Source organism: Phalacrocorax carbo, chromosome 2 (genome assembly GCF_963921805.1).
Source record: "Phalacrocorax carbo chromosome 2, bPhaCar2.1, whole genome shotgun sequence".
Classification (NCBI taxonomy): domain Eukaryota; kingdom Metazoa; phylum Chordata; class Aves; order Suliformes; family Phalacrocoracidae; genus Phalacrocorax; species Phalacrocorax carbo.
Window position 1 is genome coordinate 132,580,260 of NC_087514.1, and position 20,291 is coordinate 132,600,550.

The following is a 20,291-nucleotide window of genomic DNA, read 5'->3' on the forward strand; positions in this document are numbered from 1 at the left end:
GCTATGATGTAAGCAAATTCAAGCACTTATATTTGCTGTGGGTGAAACGTGTTTTCTTCCACCCTTTCCCCTGGATGTGTTGGCATTTACGCTGACAGTGACATAAAAGAATTACTGTTCAAACTGTTTTTCCCTGCCTCTTTGAGTATGATGGTAAAACAATGGTATTAGGATTTAAAAGGCATAATCTCGTGAAGACCTGTAGTGATAAAAACTTTAGCTTTAAAGAAAACTCTGCTATGCTGTACAATGCTGGAGGCAGTCAGGTATACTAATAAGCCGCAGTGTCTGGATGTCTCTTGCAAAGTTTAGTTTGATTCCTCTACAATTCCTTCAGGGGCTGGTGGTTTTAGCATTAGTTTCAGCTTAGAAATACTTTTGGTAAGAAAAAAATGTTACATCTGATAAGCCTCTTCACAGTGTCCTGTAAAAAATGTTCAGGAAGAAAATGGGGGTAAGAACAAAACAAGCGGTTTGAAATAATACTTTGTTCTTTAAAGTCATTTTTAAAAAACTTGTTACCCAACTAATGTTTCTGTTTGTCTTGATGACATATATAAAAAGATGTTGTTTCTAAAGATGATCTACATTTATGTTTGCTGTCATTCTTTTATGTTATTTCTTCAAAGGGGATGCCTGAAACCTGCCTTGTAACATTTGCTGACATTCACAAATCTGTTGTTTGTCAGCTGTTCTTGCCTTTTAAGGGCATGAAGTTGGTTTGTTATCCTGATCTGTTCTGAAATTGAGTTCCTCAGCTGTCGTCTGCTTGTTAAGAAAGTCTTACTTCTCAGGTTCGTGATGCTGTTGCCTTGAGTACATTCGAAGGGGGACTGCAAAAACTGCTAGATAACCAATGGTAATACCAGATGTGCATGAGTGAACTAAGACTGAGGCAAATCCAGTTGTGTTTTCTGGAGGTAGATACTGTTCTGGTCAGTAATTAGGCAGCTCATCAATTTGCTTATCTGACAGTGTCTTTTTCTGGGACAAAGGAAATGTACTCTTTAAAATCATTAGATGGTTTATTTGTCAATGCTGCAGTTAGATTCCACTGTATAAAAGTAAAGATGTTTGAAATGGAAGTTACAGCTGAAAAGGCAAAATCAAATTATAAAAATTTAATATTCTGACATGATACTTAAAGAAAGATAGTGTAAGCTATTCTCTATACTTAGTTAAAGGACAAAAAAAGTTCTTCAAATACACCCGAAAGTTGGTTTCTATGCAAAGGCCTAAGATATCTCTGAGCTGAGTAAAACATGCAGTGTTTTGCTGAAACAAGATGCTTTCAGCATATAACCTAGGTCAGCAGTAAACTGCATCACCACTGATCCTAAGCATTATAGCTGTGACAGGCCTTATTTTTTCATGCTGCATTACAGGTCATCTTCAGCTTTTGACTAAACAAACTCCTGTCCTGCCTCAAGCCAGAGCAACAAATACAAGTTACAGCTCTTCCTGTCAGCAGTCTGACTAAGAACAGAGGACATAATGTTCAGATGGTAATTTTTGCAGGAAATGTCTTTTCTGTTTAAGTCAGAGGATAGTTTTAGATGCCCAGTTATGGTTAGAGAATAGGATGTTACGTATAAGGAAGACGGAACAATGGCAAATATGGTGCTTTTAATAGTATAACTGAAATGGCCACAAGAGAGTTAAAACAGTTGGACAACCTGGAAACAAAAAAAGAAAAGAGGCTGTCGAATTTTATAACTAAAGAATTAATCTCACAGGTATGTCACAATCTGCATTTTTTTTTATATCCTCAAGTCATTTGGAGATGTCCATGCACAGTGGGGAAATGGTATTGAAGACTGCATTCAGATTGTGAATGATGAGCATTTGACAGGTCTGCTAAGATACCAGGAAAATATGTTTATGCCTATATATCGCATTGGGAACTGAGAACAATATGTATCAGAGATGTTCCAAGACACAGTAAATAAGCTAAATATATTGAAATACAGATCTTCAAAGAATTCAGTGGTTGGAAATGGATTGCATGAAGTCATTTGCCCAGCCCCCAGTTGAAAGTTAATTTCATTTTGATTATAAACTTCAATATTAACAGAAAGGCTCTTACGGAAAAGGTACCATTTAAAGCAATTTTTGTCAGTTCTTGCAGAAGTTTGCACTTTCTAAGCTGCATCATGCAAAAGCAGAAACTGGAGCATATTTAGATCAGGGGTTTTGTTTATTTGATTAAGCGGTCAAAGACAGAGGGATGGAGGAGCAGGCAGAAATTAATGTCTTTACTGCAAGAGTGAGAGAGGAATGGAAAGAGAAGGGAAAAAGGGAGTCGAACGCTATCCCTTCCTGGTACAACCCTCGTTCTGTTGACCCTTGTCCGTAGAGCACTTCTCTGCCCTCTGGGGAGTGGTGGTGCCAATCCAATGTCTCAAGACCAGCGGAAACAAAGGAGACAAAGACAGCATCAGCAATTGCATCTGAGGATTCTGCATGGGATTCAGAGTTTCGACAGGAAAAGCCAAGCAGATGGGCCTCATCAATCTTGTTGCTTGGGTGTCTGTGGTCTAGTTTATAGTGAGACTCATGCGCTGGTAGCCATGTCCAGTAGGAAACTAAATGTGTCCAGCCCCGTTTTCTGGCCATGAGGCCAACTGGCATGTAATGAGCTGCATCCATGCTATTGAACCCTGAAAAACAGGGTGGCTGCTGCCAAACTCCCAGCAGGGAACAGCGCCTCTGGCAGTTCCCAGAATCTGGGGTTTGCTTGGTGGGGAGCTAGCCAGCCTGGGGCAAGGCTGTGCTGGGACCTCCTGAACAGTGTAACAGTGTCAGTGGTTCAGTGCCAATGCCTGGGAATAGCCCACGGCATGTTTCATTGCACAGGCATAACATGTGCCTGCCCTCCGTGTCTGTCTTTCTAGCAAAGGCACAAATCCAGCTAAGACAGTAAGCAGCTATACTGGACTGTCTGTATAAGACTAAGTATTTACAAGTTGTTCGGTTTTTTTTAATTAACTTTTTTTTCCCCTCCAGATTATGGATCTGATTAGTTTTGCAGGTAGTTAACCTAGAAGTAAGAAAACCCAGATAAGGGAAGGGGGGGTGTTAGTTTTTCAGAAGCATGTATCGTAGATCACAAGCAAGAAGAGCAAGTGCTCAAAACTACTTCATTGTTTTCTATGAAGGACTATTTTAACATTTCTAATTGCACCAAGCCCCCAAAAGTTATCATCCCACCTATACATGCTTTCACCTTACCCCCTGTTTTTTTATAACAAGAAAACCCCATCAAAGTACAGTTCAGATATGAATCCCGTACATAATCTAATAGTCAGTGTTAGACTAAAGGTTTAAACAATGCCTGGTTTGCTTTTCAGCAGAGGATTTCTCTCAGTACTACTAGGGAAGAAAATTGCTTTGAAATGGCTGAAGTAAGCAGTTAGTCCCTCCTGGTTCTCTGCTTGTCCTGCGCTTCTCTCAATAGGCTTGTATTGCTTGTATCTCCTGCAAGGAATGTGCCCAGTTAGTTGCTGAAAGACACTTAAATGGAAGTCCACAGTTAGCATGCAACCAGTGCATAAGAGAAGTAATCATGTGTTCATAACATATTCTGTCTCCTCCTTCCCTCTTCAATCCCATCTAATGGGTAACAGCCCTAGGTTGGTAGTGGTGGCTAATGGGTAACAGCCTGGTCAATGAGAAGGCTCCTTTGCTTAGTGGAGTACTGTTGCTCTGTGGAGTTGTTTCTTTCTCACCACTGACTGTGCAGGGTGAACATACTCCTGACTCAGGGGCCTTGGTGCAGTCTTAACAGTTTCATGAGAAACATCCAACCTAATAATGCAGTAACGTGTGCTTCTGTTAACTGCTTTCCTGGATGCCCAGCACCTTTTTCCCCAAATTATTTATTTATCAATTATTTTATTAAGAGTTTTGATGATTAATTCTTGATCTGTCAGTCATTTGCAACCACTTCTTATAAGAGTTTTAGATCTAAATTACATTTCTGTTTGTTAGGTTTTACTGCATATATAAATCGTATCATGCAGTTTGAGTTTGCTTACTGCTTACATGCAGTTCCCAGGCCTTCTAGTGTCACTGTTTGTGCTTATGAGCACAGAATGTAATTTTCTATGGAAGTCTTTAACATTTGCATATTTTCCAATGGTTTTGTGGTTTAAGCCAGTAATCTCATTTTCTTGAATATTTGCCAGAATATTTGTGAACAACAATAAAAAAGAAACAAAAATGTAGCTAATGCAAATGTAAGTTGTTGGTTTTGTTAATTTAAACTAATATTTTTGAGGGTCCCTTGAACCGTTTTTAATCCTGGAAACTAGCAACTTACTTGTAAAGGACAAAAGCTCCAATGGCGGCAAACACTGCCAACAAACCAAGGAAGATAAAGACACCTTCTGTTGTTCCCGATGAAGATCCTAGAGTTCAGAAAGTAGTTTGATTAAAAGTTAGCCTTGTTTTTACAGTGAGATAGATTTTTCTGAGGAAAATGTCATTTTTACTTGATTGCTGTAGAGATTGAAGTGCACGTAATACTTCTCATATACCAAGCACTGGAGGTCAGTGACTTTGGCAGGAGGTGGTGCTTTCACATCCTCATCAGCTTAATTCTTGATTCCACCAGAGCATGAGCTGGGCTTTGCCAGTTTTCTCCTGAGTCACATGACTGCCCTTCCAGCATGGAAGAGAACAAAGGGTCTCGCTGGCACCCCACAAGGTAAGGCTAATTTGCTCTTTGCCAATTGCTATGCTAGGGAAATGTTTACGCTGAGAGTGTAAGAGATGCAGGCTTTTATAAGCTTTAATGTTAGAATCAGCTTCATCTTTCTCTTAGGGATGATGGCTGGGGAAAAGGGGATAAAAAAGGAGTTTCTTAAATGTTATTGTTTCTTGCAGTCCCATATGCTAAGATGGCAGAGTGTGGCTGAGAGCTTGATGGGCTTAGGCTTGTTTGCCTTATCCAAGAGCTGAGTGAGGGCTCTGCTTTTTTTAACACGATGATTCTGGGAAATTAGCTTTGCGCTCTGCCTGTCACTGAACTCTGCCTTCTGGTTTGCCATCAACGATTTCACTCACATCTACTCCTAATTCCATTGTATCTGATGGAAGAAGCCAAATCATTACAAGTATTTTTTTTAAAAATTGTGTTAAATATCTTAATTTCCCAGTCCACAAGTTGTACCTTTATTGAGTTTACTGACACTGAGACACATTCTGGGGCCTCTTATGAACAATGGTGTTTATACAATGAAGTAACCTAGAGGTGCATGTTGACTTACCTTTCTTTTTATTAATTAATAGTTGCTGTCTAGGAAAATCGAGATACCAAATTAGGGTTTACCATTTACTTGGTACATGTGCCTCATATTTCTCAGTTTGTTGGTACAATTGTTTGTGAGGGCTTGACCTCGTTCCTAGTTTACACAATATTTTTGCTGAGACTGTAGGGATTTACCTTATTTTATGACTAAGGTAGGTCCTTGGACTAGTTTGCAAAGCAACGCATACTGATGGGACGTTGTAAATCACAGGACTTCAGCCCATTCAGCAGCAGTTTAAGCAAGTTAAGAGCAGATGTTTTGTGCAATGCCTACATAACCCAGGGACAGTCCTGCCAAATTTCAAGGGCCAGATGTTTAGGCACCAAATACTCAGACGTCAAATTATGGGATTTTCAGAAATTCATAAATACTTGCCTCCTCTTGAAATGAATGGAAAATTGTGGCACAGGAGAAATGTTTGCAAATGTTAGATGGGCTCTTCCAGAAGGTGACTCAAATCAGCAAGCTCTCTTAGATCCTAATTCTGCTTTCATTATAGTGAAGGCCCCAAAGTACAACTTAGCTTTGCCCTCTGGAGGAAACCTGGGAAGGCCAGCCTTGTTGGCCTAAAGTTAGCCTTTGTGAATACAGTTTTGAAAAGTCCTACTGCATGCTTATTGTCATCTTTAGGAGCCAGAATGCACTTACAGGTCAGGCATTGTGGCTTAGTCATCATGAACTGATTTTGATACAGCTAAATTTATACATAGATTAATAAATAAATAAATAAAATCAGCCAAAAATACTGTGGCAAATAACTGCAAAGGGTCAGTTTCTTGGTTGATAGTAATTAAAGAATTCAGAGGAATCACTAGGACATTGTAGTGGGAAGTCAGGAGGGCAATGGAGTGGGAGTAGAAAGAGCATGATCATTTAGGATTCTGACTGAGGCTGAGCTTAATACCTCGTTTTGTTAAAGGCTGCATGGATAACCATGAGCAAGACACAGTGATACTCATCCAGTCGAAGGTAAACGTCCTGTTCTGAAACAGTTACTCTGGGTGGACTCTGTAATCCATGAATGTTACACAGATCTTACTAGAACCTGATTTGTCTTATCATCATGTTGAAATAGAAACCTGGGCAAGGTCAATGGGCTACAAACAGGGCCCTGAGAAGCCAGCTCAGCTGCAGACTTTGATTCTGTATCAAGTGAGCTGAATTCCTCTCCTTTTCTCCTATTTCTCCATCTATGGAGTAGGCTGTTTGGCATGTCCCCCACCTGCTTTTCTGCACAACAGAATTGTTCTGTGGAAAAACACATTATGGCTCAAGAACTGTTCATATTCTGTGATACTGAAGGGTTTGTATAATTACTGTACTCCTTGGATTGTAATCATAAATCAAACCAAGTTCTAACATCTAAAATCCTTGTAGGGAAAGAATTGTCTCTTTATCTTTATGTGGACTCTCGTACAAGCTGGCGCAGTCTCAGCTGAGGCCTCCAGGCATAATAAAAACCCCATATAAATTCCTGTGCTCTTTCCCCCTGCAGGGAAATGTCCACAGGCAGCAGCTATTCGCAGACAACCCGCATCAGCTCTGTGCGGACTCACCTCCATTTACGGAAATCAGCGCACTGGCAAGGGCTTGACTTGTGTCATCCCCCAAGGTGATGTTTATACAGTATGTTCCAGGTTCCTCAAAAGCTCTCCGGATGGTGAGTAAGCATTCATCAGTGATGACGATGGGGTTGCATACCACACTCTTGGACACCTGGCACGTGGGGTCAGAAACTACTGTGCAGACATCTGTGGGGAGACTGGGATGGGAAGACAGAACGCGTTGCATCTGTGGAGTCCTGTTAGCCCAGTTCATAGACACATTGCACTGATGCCCCAGTTTTATGCTGGTGCCTGTTTACTGAAATCAGTGGCACTATAGTGACTTAAGAGTGTTTTATTAATATATTATATGTATTTTTAATGCATACTTATATATTTTATGTATACATACATGTGGATTTTATATAAAATGCATATATACAACCTATAAAATGATCTGCTTTTTTACATGTCATTTAACATTTTATGGTGATCACAGAATTATCTGCCTCAAATTAGCTTATGAAGTCCGTTACCTTTACTATATATCATTAAGAAAGGAATGCAGATTCTTACATGTAGAATCACATGCCAAAAAAGTAAACGCTAACTTAAGAGAGGTTAATTGTTTTCCAGTTGCATTACCAAGATGATTCTTGTACTTTTTAGTCCTCTCAACTCTAATCCCCTTCTAGGAGCTGGGAATATTAGTGCAATGTTTTCCTATCCAAGAAATTTCTTGAACACGCCCATTTACTCTAAGTGTCAAAAAATCATGGCCAAAAATAAAGGGTTCCCTTCCAATTTCAGTAAACTGCTTCCCATTTTACAGTAAGTGCTGAAATCTTGTCTTGGCCAAGAAAATATAGAATTGTTTCTCCCCACTATCTAGTTCTTATTTTTACTGAGGCTTGACATTTGCTGTGAATCCTAAGAGGCTGACAGTAACCTCTGTTGCCATAGTTTACAAATAAGACTTGTGTTATCTTTAGTTCCAGTCAAGAAACAGAAACACTGCAGTGACCAAATTTTGTTCATGCAGCTGCATCTAAGTGGAGACAGTATTCCAGCACCCAATTATTTTTAAAGAAGGAAGACTGACAGTTTCATTCACACACTTACCTCCCTTGGCAGGTAACAACAAAGTCAACTAGTGAGTTTTCAGCTTGACTTTCTGTCATCTGGATGCTTGTCATCTGAATAATATTTACCTCAAGGATTCCCTCTGGGAGAGGAAACATATGTCAACAGTAGGACACGACAAGGTCTGAAGTCTGTACTGAACCTCAGGTGTTTAGCTGATGCTCAGTTCAGGTCTTGTTTTCCATAACCTCCTCCCTGCCTTAGCACTCCTCTTGAAAGTTTGAAAGCTGAGAAATTTTCCAGTGCTTTCCCTGTGAGGCTGCTCCTTTCTGCTCTGCTTTATTTTCCCATTATTATTACTTACTTATTTTACTAAATCACTTCCCTGTCCCACTACCCATTACTTCTCTGCATGCCAAGGTCAATTCAGCCTTATGTGACACCCCCCCCCAGGCCAGTATGCTTCAGGTGTGGCAGGTTCAGAAGCTGATGATGTAGAAAGTCACGATATGGTGCACATCCCCGCCAGCCATTTTTTCCAGCCCAAGTGCCTGGAAACACCACGTGTAGCATGGGGGCAGCCACCAGCAGGCATCCAGACCAAGGCCCAGCCTCACCTGTCTGAAACCAAAGGGCCAAAGCCTCTGCCGCTAGCTCATGGCAGAGTGTGTAAGGAAACCAAAGTCAGCCAGTTAGCTGTCTGTACGTTAATCTTTAGAAATGTCAGCTAGGATCTTGTTGTGGGTCTCACATGTTTGATAAAAGGGAGCCTAAATAAACATTACCATAAATTGTTGTACATTATTAACCCCATTCCTCAGTTTAGGTGTTGACCCACATCCTTACCTACGACAGAGATACTGGTTCTGTAGTATCCATATCTGTAAATATGGCAGCCTCCATCAGGATTATCTTCGATTGCCTCGACAGTAGTAGAAGAGTCAGAATTAGAAGGTGCTTCAGTCATTACTGTTGATTTGAGGGAGAAAGAATAGATATGCAGCTTTAGAACAAGTTCTGCTTAGAGGTATTCTGAACATGGCCATATGTTTCAACTGCATTCATTACATAGGTCATTAGTGACTTTGGTTTGCAGCTGCGTAGGCATGTGTGTATCTGTATGGGACCATGGTAATAAGCCTTAAAGGGAACACAGATGCCCAGCCTCACTCTAAAATCCACTGTGCTGGTCACTCTTCTCTGTGAAATAAAAGACTGCAAGGTTTGGTGTAATTAAACACTTCTTTAAAATTCCCAAATCAATTACAGACAAAATCCAAAGGCCAATAAAATGTTTAAAATGCTCTCTTTAAAAGCAGGTATTTTCCCATTGCTCTACATTACAGCTAGTGGAAAAATGAAGAGAGGAAGTGGTGAAAATTTTATCTTTCCTTTCATTTTTCATTCTCACTTAACATTTTGGTAAAAGCACATATTAAAATTCTGAAATTTGAAAAATATAGCCACATTTACAATTTAATAGTAGTAGTATTATAACTACCCAGGCTGAAATTGCAGGCCTTTTGCAACCCTTAAAACCCTCTGAGATGATAAACCAATGCTGAACATAATGAAAGTTATTCTGAAATATGATAGTGCATAAATTTAAAGTAGAAAAGCCATTCTGGGTTAATGCCATGTAGAAATCCCATATTTTGGAATATGAGTAAGTTTTTTCTAGTTCAATCCAATCTCATTTAATTTTGGGTGGAAGTTATTGCAAAACAGAAAGGAATTGGCTATAAAAGTGTTCTGAAATACCTCTTTTTCACTTAAAAATGACATCTTACCTCAGAAGATAAACCTGAGTAGGCAATGCTAAAACCACTTGACCTGGCATGGTAGAGGATATAAAACCAAATTTATATGTACTGCAAGTCGACCTGAAGACCTCCGTATGCTGTCACTGTGGTGGTAGAACTGGATGTGTAATACGTTAAATGTGTAAGTGATGCCTACCATAGAATCATAGAAGAGTTTATGTGTATTGATTCTGTCTCTAAACCTATTTATAGAGGTTTTGCAGAGGCGTACAGCTCTTCCACTGATGACAGTAAAACTTCTAAAGATATGAACTTAAAATATCAGAATGTAGAGCTCTTAATATCACTGCTGTTCGATAAACTCTTACCTGCTGAAGTGGGCAGTGGAGCAGTGAGTGTTACTGGCTTGCAAGGTACGGGTATAATGGCTTGGACAGTTAAATTCAGAGTGAAGTTTCCTTGCAGAGTATAGGTGTGAGATGTAGTGGAACTGCTGGCTATATATAAGCCACTTCCATCTCCGAAGGACCACTTGTAGGAGATGGCAGAATTATTAAGATAGTAGCTGGGATCATGGATCTTCACATCAAATGTGATTGGTGAGTCTTTGATAAAAATGGAGTCTGAGATGTTGCGGTCATGTTTTTGGAACATACTCACCAATATCGGAATTTTGTCTGGAAGGGGAAAAAAAAAAGAGTAAATAAATAAAGCATACATACCTGGCTGCAAACAACAAATAGCTCCAAAGACCCTGAAGAGCAACAGTCATAATGCGAGGCATTAATATCTTTAACATGGGTTTCTACTTCAATTTGATTTACTGCTCTTAGGAGTGAATGTCAGTAGGAAAAGCACGGGAGCAAATGAGGAATCACAGGAATCTGAGGAAGATTGCATTTCCTCTTGTAAATAATTTTTTATTACAAAGTAGAGGTGTCACAACTGAGCTAGATATAAAGGTAAATTACGCTACTTGAGGCAATTTACCAGAGATTCTACATTCATATTAAAAACCTTTCTCAGGCCAATGTCTCCTTTTCATGCCATCTGATGCTTGTGCTGAATTCTTTTAACACCAAAACAATAAATACCCCCAGTATTTTATTACAGTTTATTCCAGCACACTCACCCGTTACAACATAAATGGCATTTGCTCTTGCAACTGGAACGTATGATGAACTCCCTCTCCTGTAAATGGATACCACCATCAGGTGCTCACCAAGAGTGATATTTGCTGTGTTGACTGAAAACATTGTTGAAGATCGTCCCGTTGTTTCGTAGTACTGACCTGAAACAGAACATGAACTTACGTTTTCCACTTCAGCCTAGCTACAAGTTGTTATAAGAGAAGCGATATCTCTGTGAATCTTGCATTGTCTAAACTAAAATGAATAGTTTAGAATTGTCTTTCAGTTATCTGGCAGGTGTTTTTGGAGGACTGAATACTTTTACAATGTCATTACTCCCATTATTTCTGTTTTTTTGAAGGTGGCAGAAACATGTCACAAATTTCACTAAAAAAATTGCCAAGGCACCTTTCCAAAGCAATTACATTACATTAAATCATTAGGATTATGTAGTGGATGGTGTTACTTCTTAGGCATTTGTATGCTTTGAGCGTAGCAAGAAGATAAAATACTTCTTGTTTCATACACTAGAGCCCTTTGTATACGTTTGCTTATACGTCTTTGTAACAGCAGATTGGCGTAGGTAATTAGTATCACCTTTACGTAAGATTTAGGACATTATTTTTATTACTCTTGCTGATACTGATGATAATACTGATTTAGTCAAGCTAACTTGGGATACTAAGATTTAGTATGTAGCCAATGTCAGGAATAGCCCAACCATTACATACTCAGGAGCTGGAAACACTAAAAATCAGCATCTGTAGCCAGATTAGTACCACACAGTCAGTGCCAGTTTTCACATCCCCAGAGGCAAGAAGTGCTGCACCCTTAAACTGATCTGAAGGTGTACAGTGCTATGGTCTCTTAAATCTAAGAATCTGAAGTGACAGCAGTCAACAAATCTATCTGACCTGCTTAGACCCTCTGTTTTCTTGGATCTAGAGTACTACTAAAAGAAAATTAATTTTCTTCAGTGGTAGTACTGTGAATGCAGATTTAAAGAGAATCTCCTGGTTATCCATGATTTCAGACCGAGCCGCTGATGGCCCCGCTGGAAAGTGGGGAATGAATTCAGGATCTTGGCTCAAGAGAGTAGAATACATTTTAAAGGACTTCTAATAAAATATACTTGATAATTGAGTTAGTGGGCAGAGTGAATATAAGTTTGCAGCATCAGCCAAACCAAGGGATGTATTGTATTGCAGTACTAACCAAACGTGTGAAACACGTAGACAAAGTTCCTTCTCCTCCAGCCAGGATAATGAGGGAAAGGTCTCCCATCTGGGAACACGTTATGGCTGTGGTTGCCTGTGCAGTTTTCCCAGCCACAGTTGTCGATCCATTCAGTCCAGTTGTAGACATAGACTTGCTGATCCTGGGAAGCTGGAGGATCTAAGGGTAGAAATAGGACATACTCCTGATCAATGGAGAAATGTGCAGAAAGTCAGGAAACAGGAGGCAGACTACCCAGGTTACAGCAGTTATCGCACTTAAACAACAGGTTACGTGGGGTATTTTTAGACTGACATTCAGTTTTTCTAAGATTGTGCTTTTCTTGGTTTTTAAATGTAAACACCAAGTTGTTTTGGCTTGGCGTTGTTTTATTTAGAATCTTAAAAAATTTTACTGTCTCAGGGGCCAGACACAACTTAAAATTGCTTGCCCAAAACTTACTTTTGACTACTTAGGACGCTACTGTTTCACTGGCATTAGTGGGGCTACCTGGACATTTGGCAAGCAAAATCTAAAATTTCAAGTAGAAACAGCAGTCATGGAAGCACTGTGAGGAAGTGCCTTGGTATACTTTGTCAGAAAAGTTTTCTACGGCACCCTTAAATAACTTAGACATGAATATCAGTTCTGTTCTGAAAAATCAAAGGACAGTTTCCTTCCCCAAACAGCACAACAGATACTAAGTAGAGAATGGATATCAGCAGTTAACAAAACATTAGACAGTCAAAAAGTAGAACTCAGGCTGACAAAAAAATTTGCTGATATGCCTTGAAATGAAAATTACTTCGATCAGTAAAAACTTTGTTGAACATTTATGAGTTCAGAGAAAGAAGTGTACAACAGCCTCTTTCACTCTAGATCCAACAGCTTCAAACACTGAAATTATGATGGGTTTTTTTCTCTGTGTAACAGTAAATAATATTTTTTAAGTTGCTTCTCTGATGAAAAGATTGCTTGATTTTTAAACAATTTATTTTCTTGTTTGTTTTTAATTCTTAAAATGTGGGAATGTGAGATTTACTCTTTCATGACGGTTTTTCAAGATGCAGATGATGGTTAGTGAGTTCTAGAATTCCTAAATGAAAAAAAACAATCTCAGTTTTATAAATTGACATCTTCATGAATTTGGAAGAAAACAGTATGACTGTGGAACCTTGCTACTGAGCTGAAAAGCAGTAACAGTTTTGTTAGGAAGCCAAATTAGCGTCACTGTTTTGGGAAGGCAATTTTATAGTGAAGGCAAATCTTTAATTACCTGGTCATTATATATAGCGGGTGCAGAACAGTAAAAATACCACAAGTGATCTTTTGAGGAAAGAAACTGGTGTGGCATAGGTTTGACATGAGTGTTATTATTGGTTAAAAGCAACATGGCTGTTTTTCATAGAGTATGCCTCTGATGTTTTCACAGATTCATGCCACGTTCACACCAGCAGCATAGTCAGATGTGTGTATAGTGCAGGGAGATTGCTGTTACCTACCCAGGGTACAGTTTCTCTTGTATATTATGGCACCATCATTATCTTCTTTCTGGCACTTGGGAAACTGTAGAGTCACAATAAAGCTCACGTTGGATCCTACCAGTGCCGGACTATCAGTTTCCAAATTTGCTGTCACCCTTCCATCTGTAGAAAAGAAAATTGGTCTTCACTACAGTAAACAATGCATCAGAGCAACAGCTACCTTCAAATATTCACTATTTACATTAGAAATGCTTTATTAATTCCTCTATTTCCAAGGGGTTTTTGCTCCGAAGTCACTTGCACTCTTATCAAAACCCCAACTTAGAACAGAGGGACTCATTGTATCCCCTCACATCACTTACTGGTCTGTTGTTTCTTTCATTCTTAGAGCTAAGAATATGGGGTTTTTACCCATGGGTATCAATATATTCCAAAGGTTTCTTTGGGATTTTTGTTTCTCCCCAGGGATACAGCCTTTAGACCTCAGCTCAGACCAGGTGATAAAAAACCAGGTCTTCACCAAAGTTATCAAACTGAAGCCCACAACGCCCTACTGACGTAGCAGTTGAAGCTACCTGTCCTCTAGGGCATGTTTCAAATAATGGATTGTCCTAGAGCCCTGGTCATCAATATTTCTTAATAAGTGTTAATGGCTGAGACTTTGAGTCATGGGAAAGCATTTACTGTAACAACTCACTGTTCTGCTTCCTCAGACAACATACTGGAAATGGTATCAGAGCCAATCGTCTCTAATTTGCTATTCCTTGCAGCAGTGGTGGATATTGCACCTGCACTCTTCCATGAAGTAGATTTTCTGGCCAATTCTCTCAGTGTCTTTGAAATGCATATATGCAATCACCTTTCCAGCAGTCCCTCCATCGGGGATCTCCTTCTTCCCAGAAAGGATAAAGCTTTTCGTTCCATTTATTTTGATCACTAGACCAGCCTTGTAGCTTCTTGTAGGATGTGACAGAAGTGCTTCCATAGCTCAGCACATCTTGAAACCCTAGAGAGAAAACCAAACATGCAATGTAATAGAATCATAGAATGCTCTGAGTTGGAAGGGACCCACAAGGATCATCAAGTCCAACTCCTCTCCCTGCATAGGACAACCTCAAATCTAGACCATATCTGTGAGGGTGTTGTCCAAGTGCTTCCAGAATAGCATCAGGCTTGGTGCCGTGACTGCCTCTCTGGGGAACCTGTTCTAGTGCTCCACCACCATCTGAGTGAAGAACCTTTTCCTAATACCCAACCTAACCCTCCCCTGGCACATCCCTCTGCCATTTTCTCGGGTCTTCTCATCGGTCACCGTAAAGAAGAGACCAGCGCCTGCCCCTCCTCCTCCCCTTGTGAGGAAGCTGTAGACTGTGATGACATCTCCCCTCAGTCTCCTCTTCTCTAGGCTGAACAAACCAAGTGAAATAGTGAAATAGCATTTTCCCTACCACCCTATAAAGACATTGCCCTTGTGCTGAACAGCCTTCTTATTATGACTATATTCTTGTACAGATTAGAAAACTCTTCACCAGTAGGGAGTTACAGAATTTTATCATTGCAGCTATAAACACATCAACTATAACCAACATAAAGACAATTCCACCACTGACAGACTGACATTTTTTTACTTGCACTATTCCAGCTTCCCAGAGAAAGAATAAAAAGGTTTACAACATTTTTACTATATCGGAGCAATTGTTTGTATGAATAGACATAACCCTGCAACAGCCAGGCTAGTTGTACAGGGGTTGCTTGATTACTGACTGCTTTGTCCTTGCCTGGTAATAAACCTGAGAGTAAAAGGCTAACAGGGTAAATTCACTCTGTGTCTGAGTTGTGCTCTAGTGGAAGTTATGCCAGGAATTAATTTTTCACCCAGTGAAGCTTCTTTGGTGAGTTGGCTGGTGGTTTGGGCAGGAGGGGTGGAACCAATTGTAACAGAAGCTGGTATTTCCAGAAAAGGAAATTTAGAGCTGAATAGTAAATTCAATGTGTTCATAATATAACAACAAAAACATATTAGCTTCATGCCTATTACTTTAAAATGGTTCAGATATTAAATAACTTTAATAACTTCTTTCTTCTCATATTACTACAAATGATGGTCTCAAACTTTTCCCAGGCCTTCTAGAATCCCTCTTTCTGTCACAAAGTACACATAATGAAAAGCAAAGTAAATATCCAAGTAACCTGTAGGAACATGTCAACCACTGTAGGATGCCATAAAATATATTTGTGAGTAGGGTCATAGGCAGAGTTCCATTAAAGCCTGGGGGCTTTAAACAACTCTGTCATGTTAATCAGGTAACTGCTGGGCATGCAATTCTGTCACAACATCAAGGGAGTTAGGATTTCTGCTTTTCATGGCTTTATTTTAAAGGTAGTTGATGCTGAATGCTTCTGAGATTTATAGCCAAATACAAAGAAGAGCTGGATGACTTAAAGGAAAATGTGGAAACCTGCAAGAATGGCCCTGTGCACTGTAACATAACTGGCTGCGTTGGAATTTCTCCAAGTTTTGGAGAAGGCACAGAGCAGGTGTAGCCAGTCTAAGCATGGTCTTTATGGGCACGTGACTCATAGTTTTACTGCAAAGGATAACCAAAGAAAAAGCACTGAAGAAGAGGCAGGAGCTGCTTTCTCTTGAAGTTTTATTGCCCAGTTAGATTTCTGCTGGGCAGTAAGGATGTCCCTTGCCCAGCCCCATCTCAGTGGTCACTCTGAACTGATGCTGGTAGCTCTCTCCCCAGTCTTGAGGACTGAAACGTTTGAGGAAATGAACAGATTTTGCACTCAGATACATATTCTCCCACGGTCTTTTGCCCTACAGGAACTCCCCACAGTCTTGCTTAAATCACTTGAATCAAGTCTTTCCTGCAGATCTAATATATTTTGATGTGAGCAAAGCAAAACATCATGACTGATATTTACTTAATGGCCTGTATCACATGCTGTATTGTTTTCAGTTTGGGTCAGAAGAAGAGTTGGGTAATGTTGTCCTTCAGAAGCTTTTCTCAGGAAAAAAAGAAAGATTAGCATCTATAAAAGTATTTCACAAAGGCTTATCAAGCTCAATTACATTTTAGGTCATTAAATTAATTTGTCATCTTATTTGAAAGTAAGTGCCTGGGGATTTTTCCTAATTTCTTTTTCCCATTCTCTTTGATTTTTTTCTAAAAATTATATAATGAATAAAAATGTTTTGATTTTGTCAGATCAAAACATTTCAATCATTGTTTTTTTTCCCAAATGCTCAATTAATCAAAATAGCTGGAGCACTTTTAATTTTGAATTTTCAGTAACAGTCCTTGAATTCACAAGTCATTTTCTTGTCCAGCTTTGGTAAAAACTGTGGTCACTGCTTCTAAATCACAACCTCCTTAGGCATTTCTGTGCCTCCCTGATGTGCTTTGTTTATTTCAATTGAATATAAAACATTTCACAAGCTTCAGGACAAGACAAAGACATTTTTTCAGATGACAAAGACTTCAGCACTAGTTTCTTTAACACATGGAACTGGAACTGAAGATTTTCAGTTGCTGAATTTAAAGGAACAAAAAGCTTTAATGTATTTCTTCTTCAACAATGAAAAATACTCAAGAACAGATGTTGGTCATAACCAAAATTAGAGCAATTCAGTTCAAAATAGACAGAGTAATATTGCACTTCAAGGAAACGATGACTGTAATAGATTTGGTGAGGTGATCATATGAGAAAAGATCTTATACTCTGATTGACTTTCTGCTTCCTCATTCCGGTTTTCATTTTGGTGAAAAATGTAGCAAAGACAAGAAGTTCAGCATTTCCTGTGATAGTGTGTTAGCCATGAAAGAGAGAACGAACGCCAGTGTTAGAACAGCAATAAAAAGATGACCCAGCTAAAGAAGATGAAACTGTATTACAGGTAAAAAGGATGATGTTATGGGCAAGCTAAGAAGACAGAAAATAATGTAAACTCTCTCAAGTTACATGTAGAAACATAATAAAGCAGGACAAAAAAGAATTTGAAGAACAACTTGCAAAAACATAAAAACTACTAATTAATCTTTTTTTCAAATACAAAAGTAGTGGAAAGGTTGCCAGAAAGTCTGTGGGGCCAAAAGATGATGTAGATATAAAAGAAGCACTGAGGGAAGATAGAGGATGAAAGTCCTTTACATTTTAATTCACAAAGGAGAAGCGTACAAGGTTTCTGTGCTAGAATTTTCCTTTACAGTGATGGAGAATCTCTCTCAAAATGAAGTGTTGGCACAAAGAAAATAATTATAGAAGAAATCAACCAAATGAAGACGTTGTCTAGATTGGGTGGCTCAAAAAGTCTGGAAGTTATTCAAGAGTGAAATAAACGAGCTATTAACCATAGCATGTAACATCTTGCTTAAAACTGCTTCAGTGGCCGAGAAACAAAAGTTGGCAAATGTGATGACAGTTTTTAAAAACACTTCCAGGGAAGATTTAGAGGATTACAAAAAGTTTGAGGCTCAAATTGGAGAAGCTGGTAGAAACAGCAGTGAAGAACAGAATTAGCAGATACAGTGGATTAATATGATATGCCGTAAAATGAGTGCATTCCTCAGAAATATATTCAAGTTTCGCTGAGGGAGCCAGAGAGCATGGGAACAAGGCTGACCTGCTTGTTATAGTCTGCTTGAGTTCCAGGCGGCATTTGATGAGGTCCCTCGCTAAAGGCACATAAAGGAACTAAGTTACCATGGGATAAGAATGAAGCATTTCACATGAATAAATAATTGGTTAGGATATACAAAACAAAAGTTATGAATTAGTGGCCAGTTTTCTCAACGGTTGCAGTAACTTAAAATGTTCATGATCTGGAAAACAGGTAAACAGTAATGTGCTGAAGATAGTGTCTTAGAGCAGGAGAGGGGAGGACTGTATGAAACTCAATGACTCGAGAATAAAACTACGTGAAATTCAGCATAGTTAAATGTAACTTTACTTGCAGGACAAGGGGCTCTAAACTAGCTATTGCCACTCAGAAATGAGATCTCAGCTTTACAGTTTCAAATGCAGTGCTCATTGGTAGTTGAAAAACTAGGAAAAGGCTAGATAGAAAACGAAGATGAAAATGTCATTACAGCATTGCATAATTCCATGTGTGTCCATGTCTCCAATACTGTATGTTGCTCTGTTCTCTGCAGCTCAAGCAGGGTATAAGAGGACTGAAAAAAATACAGAGAAAGGTGGTGGGGATGCTACAAACAGATATAATTGTTTCAATATGAGGAACAGCTAAATAGACATTGTCTTGGGCCCGGCGAAGAGGTGACAGAGCAGAATATAAACACAGAATCACAAACATAATGAAGGAAGAAGCAATTTGTCACTGTTTCTGAAAGTATAAAAGTTAAGAAGAATCAAATGAAACCAGCAGGTATTAGGTTCTCAGCGCATAAAAGATATTTCTTCATGTAAGGCGCAGTTAAGGTGTGAAATTTCTTGCTGGCAGGAGGTTGTATGTGCCAAAAATTTACACGGGTTGCAATCAAACGTAAGTGTGAGAACGGATGGAAGAAAAGTCCAGTAAAAACCGTTAAATACAATGACTTTGCATCTGACAGAGGCTGTTCTGCTGCTATAAATCATCAGAGGGATGGGAAAGTACGCTAAGTAAATACCAGTATACACTTGCCCACTTACACGTCTATTACTGTTTGCCGTTGGAGACAGGTACAAGGCTAGATGGATGCTCAGCTGGATGTCATCTTTTAAGGTCTTCAGTTTCCTCACTGTAGATTCTGCAATTTGAGCCTAAAACCCCATTTCTGGGTCCCCAGCCCTGAGCTCAGGGAGTCAGCCTAAGACTTGAGTCAAGCTGGGATCCCAGAAAGAAGCAGAGGACCAGCCCAGCTCCTGCCTACCGTGGCTTAAGGATCTAATTCCTTGACTGGGCTCCCTGAGGTTGGGGATCCACAGGTCTGGGTGTCTTGGTGGGGAGCACTCCCCCTGACCTGGCCTCTCCCAGCCACAGCTGAGCTGAGCAAACTGGAAGAAGTCCATTCTGCATCCGCCTTTTTTGCCATGCTTGAGCTGGGGAAATACTGCTAGAAATTTGTTGAAATGAGCCATGGCTTAGCTCTGTTCACCTCTGTGTATCTGTGGAGCACAGGAAATAGATAACTGAACAGCTCTTGGCATATTCCTCCAGCTCAGGTGACATCCCTACCCAAAGCCAGGCAACCCTGGGGTGGACTTAGCTGTCACCTATCGGTTCCCAAGCACAGCTCCAGCAACTGCAGCACTTGCAAGAAGCAGCTGTTTTTACCCCACTGGCTCGGGACGTCGAACCCGTGGAGGCAAGGAGAGAGGACGGGGTGAAGGAAGCACTCACGTATGGCGGCAGCGCACAGCACCGCTTTGGCCAGGAGCAGGAATCCAAGGTGGCAGCAAACACCGCTCATGGTGCCGGAGACACTGCGTCGGCTCAGCGCGCGCACAGAGGCAGAGGGTGCCCGGTGCCTGCACACGGTAACTCCTCTGGTCCCCACTGAGAAGTGAGAATGAAGTTTCTCTGCTGCTCTGCTCTCCGATTAAATGAAGGGCCCCAGGACTCATCATGTGATGGAATTAAGCAGAGATGCATGATTTTGTCTTCAGCTTCTTTCAGCTCATGTGCTTATGACTCACTCCCTTTGCTTTCAGCATTCCCTGGGATTTCTGAAAGACCTGTTTAGAGCCACACCATTTACCTCGCAGGCATTTTTATACTAGTTTTGCACTATGATCAATTTTTGTACTTAAT

General features: G+C 39.9%; 1 protein-coding gene across 1 annotated transcript; it reads right to left on the bottom strand.

Annotated features, from left to right (window-relative positions):
• Positions 1 to 1,025: 1,025 nt before the first annotated feature.
• Positions 1,026 to 20,072, bottom strand: GPNMB (glycoprotein nmb). Its single transcript, XM_009505817.2, has 11 exons — positions 19,881 to 20,072; positions 14,391 to 14,537; positions 13,550 to 13,693; positions 12,048 to 12,227; positions 10,835 to 10,993; positions 10,071 to 10,379; positions 8,786 to 8,908; positions 7,979 to 8,081; positions 6,869 to 7,074; positions 4,322 to 4,409; positions 1,026 to 3,477 (listed from the first exon to the last, which is right to left on the bottom strand). Exons 1-11 carry the CDS (start codon positions 19,948 to 19,950, stop codon positions 3,324 to 3,326), a joined length of 1,683 nt encoding a protein of 560 aa, XP_009504112.2. The 5' UTR covers positions 19,951 to 20,072; the 3' UTR covers positions 1,026 to 3,323.
• Between the last annotated feature and the right edge of the window lie 219 nt (positions 20,073 to 20,291).

Excerpts from the sequence above, each read along its gene's own strand:
- GPNMB (XM_009505817.2), bottom strand. The coding sequence starts at position 19,950 with ATGAGCGGTGTTTGCTGCCACCTTGGATTCCTGCTCCTGGCCAAAGCG. Across the intron at positions 10,994-12,047 it reads CTACGTGTTTCACACGTTTG|GTCAGTACTACGAAACAACG; the intron begins GTTAGTACTGCA and ends GTTCTGTTTCAG. Across the intron at positions 8,082-8,785 it reads AACCAGTATCTCTGTCGTAG|AGGGAATCCTTGAGGTAAAT; the intron begins GTAAGGATGTGG and ends TTCCTCTCCCAG.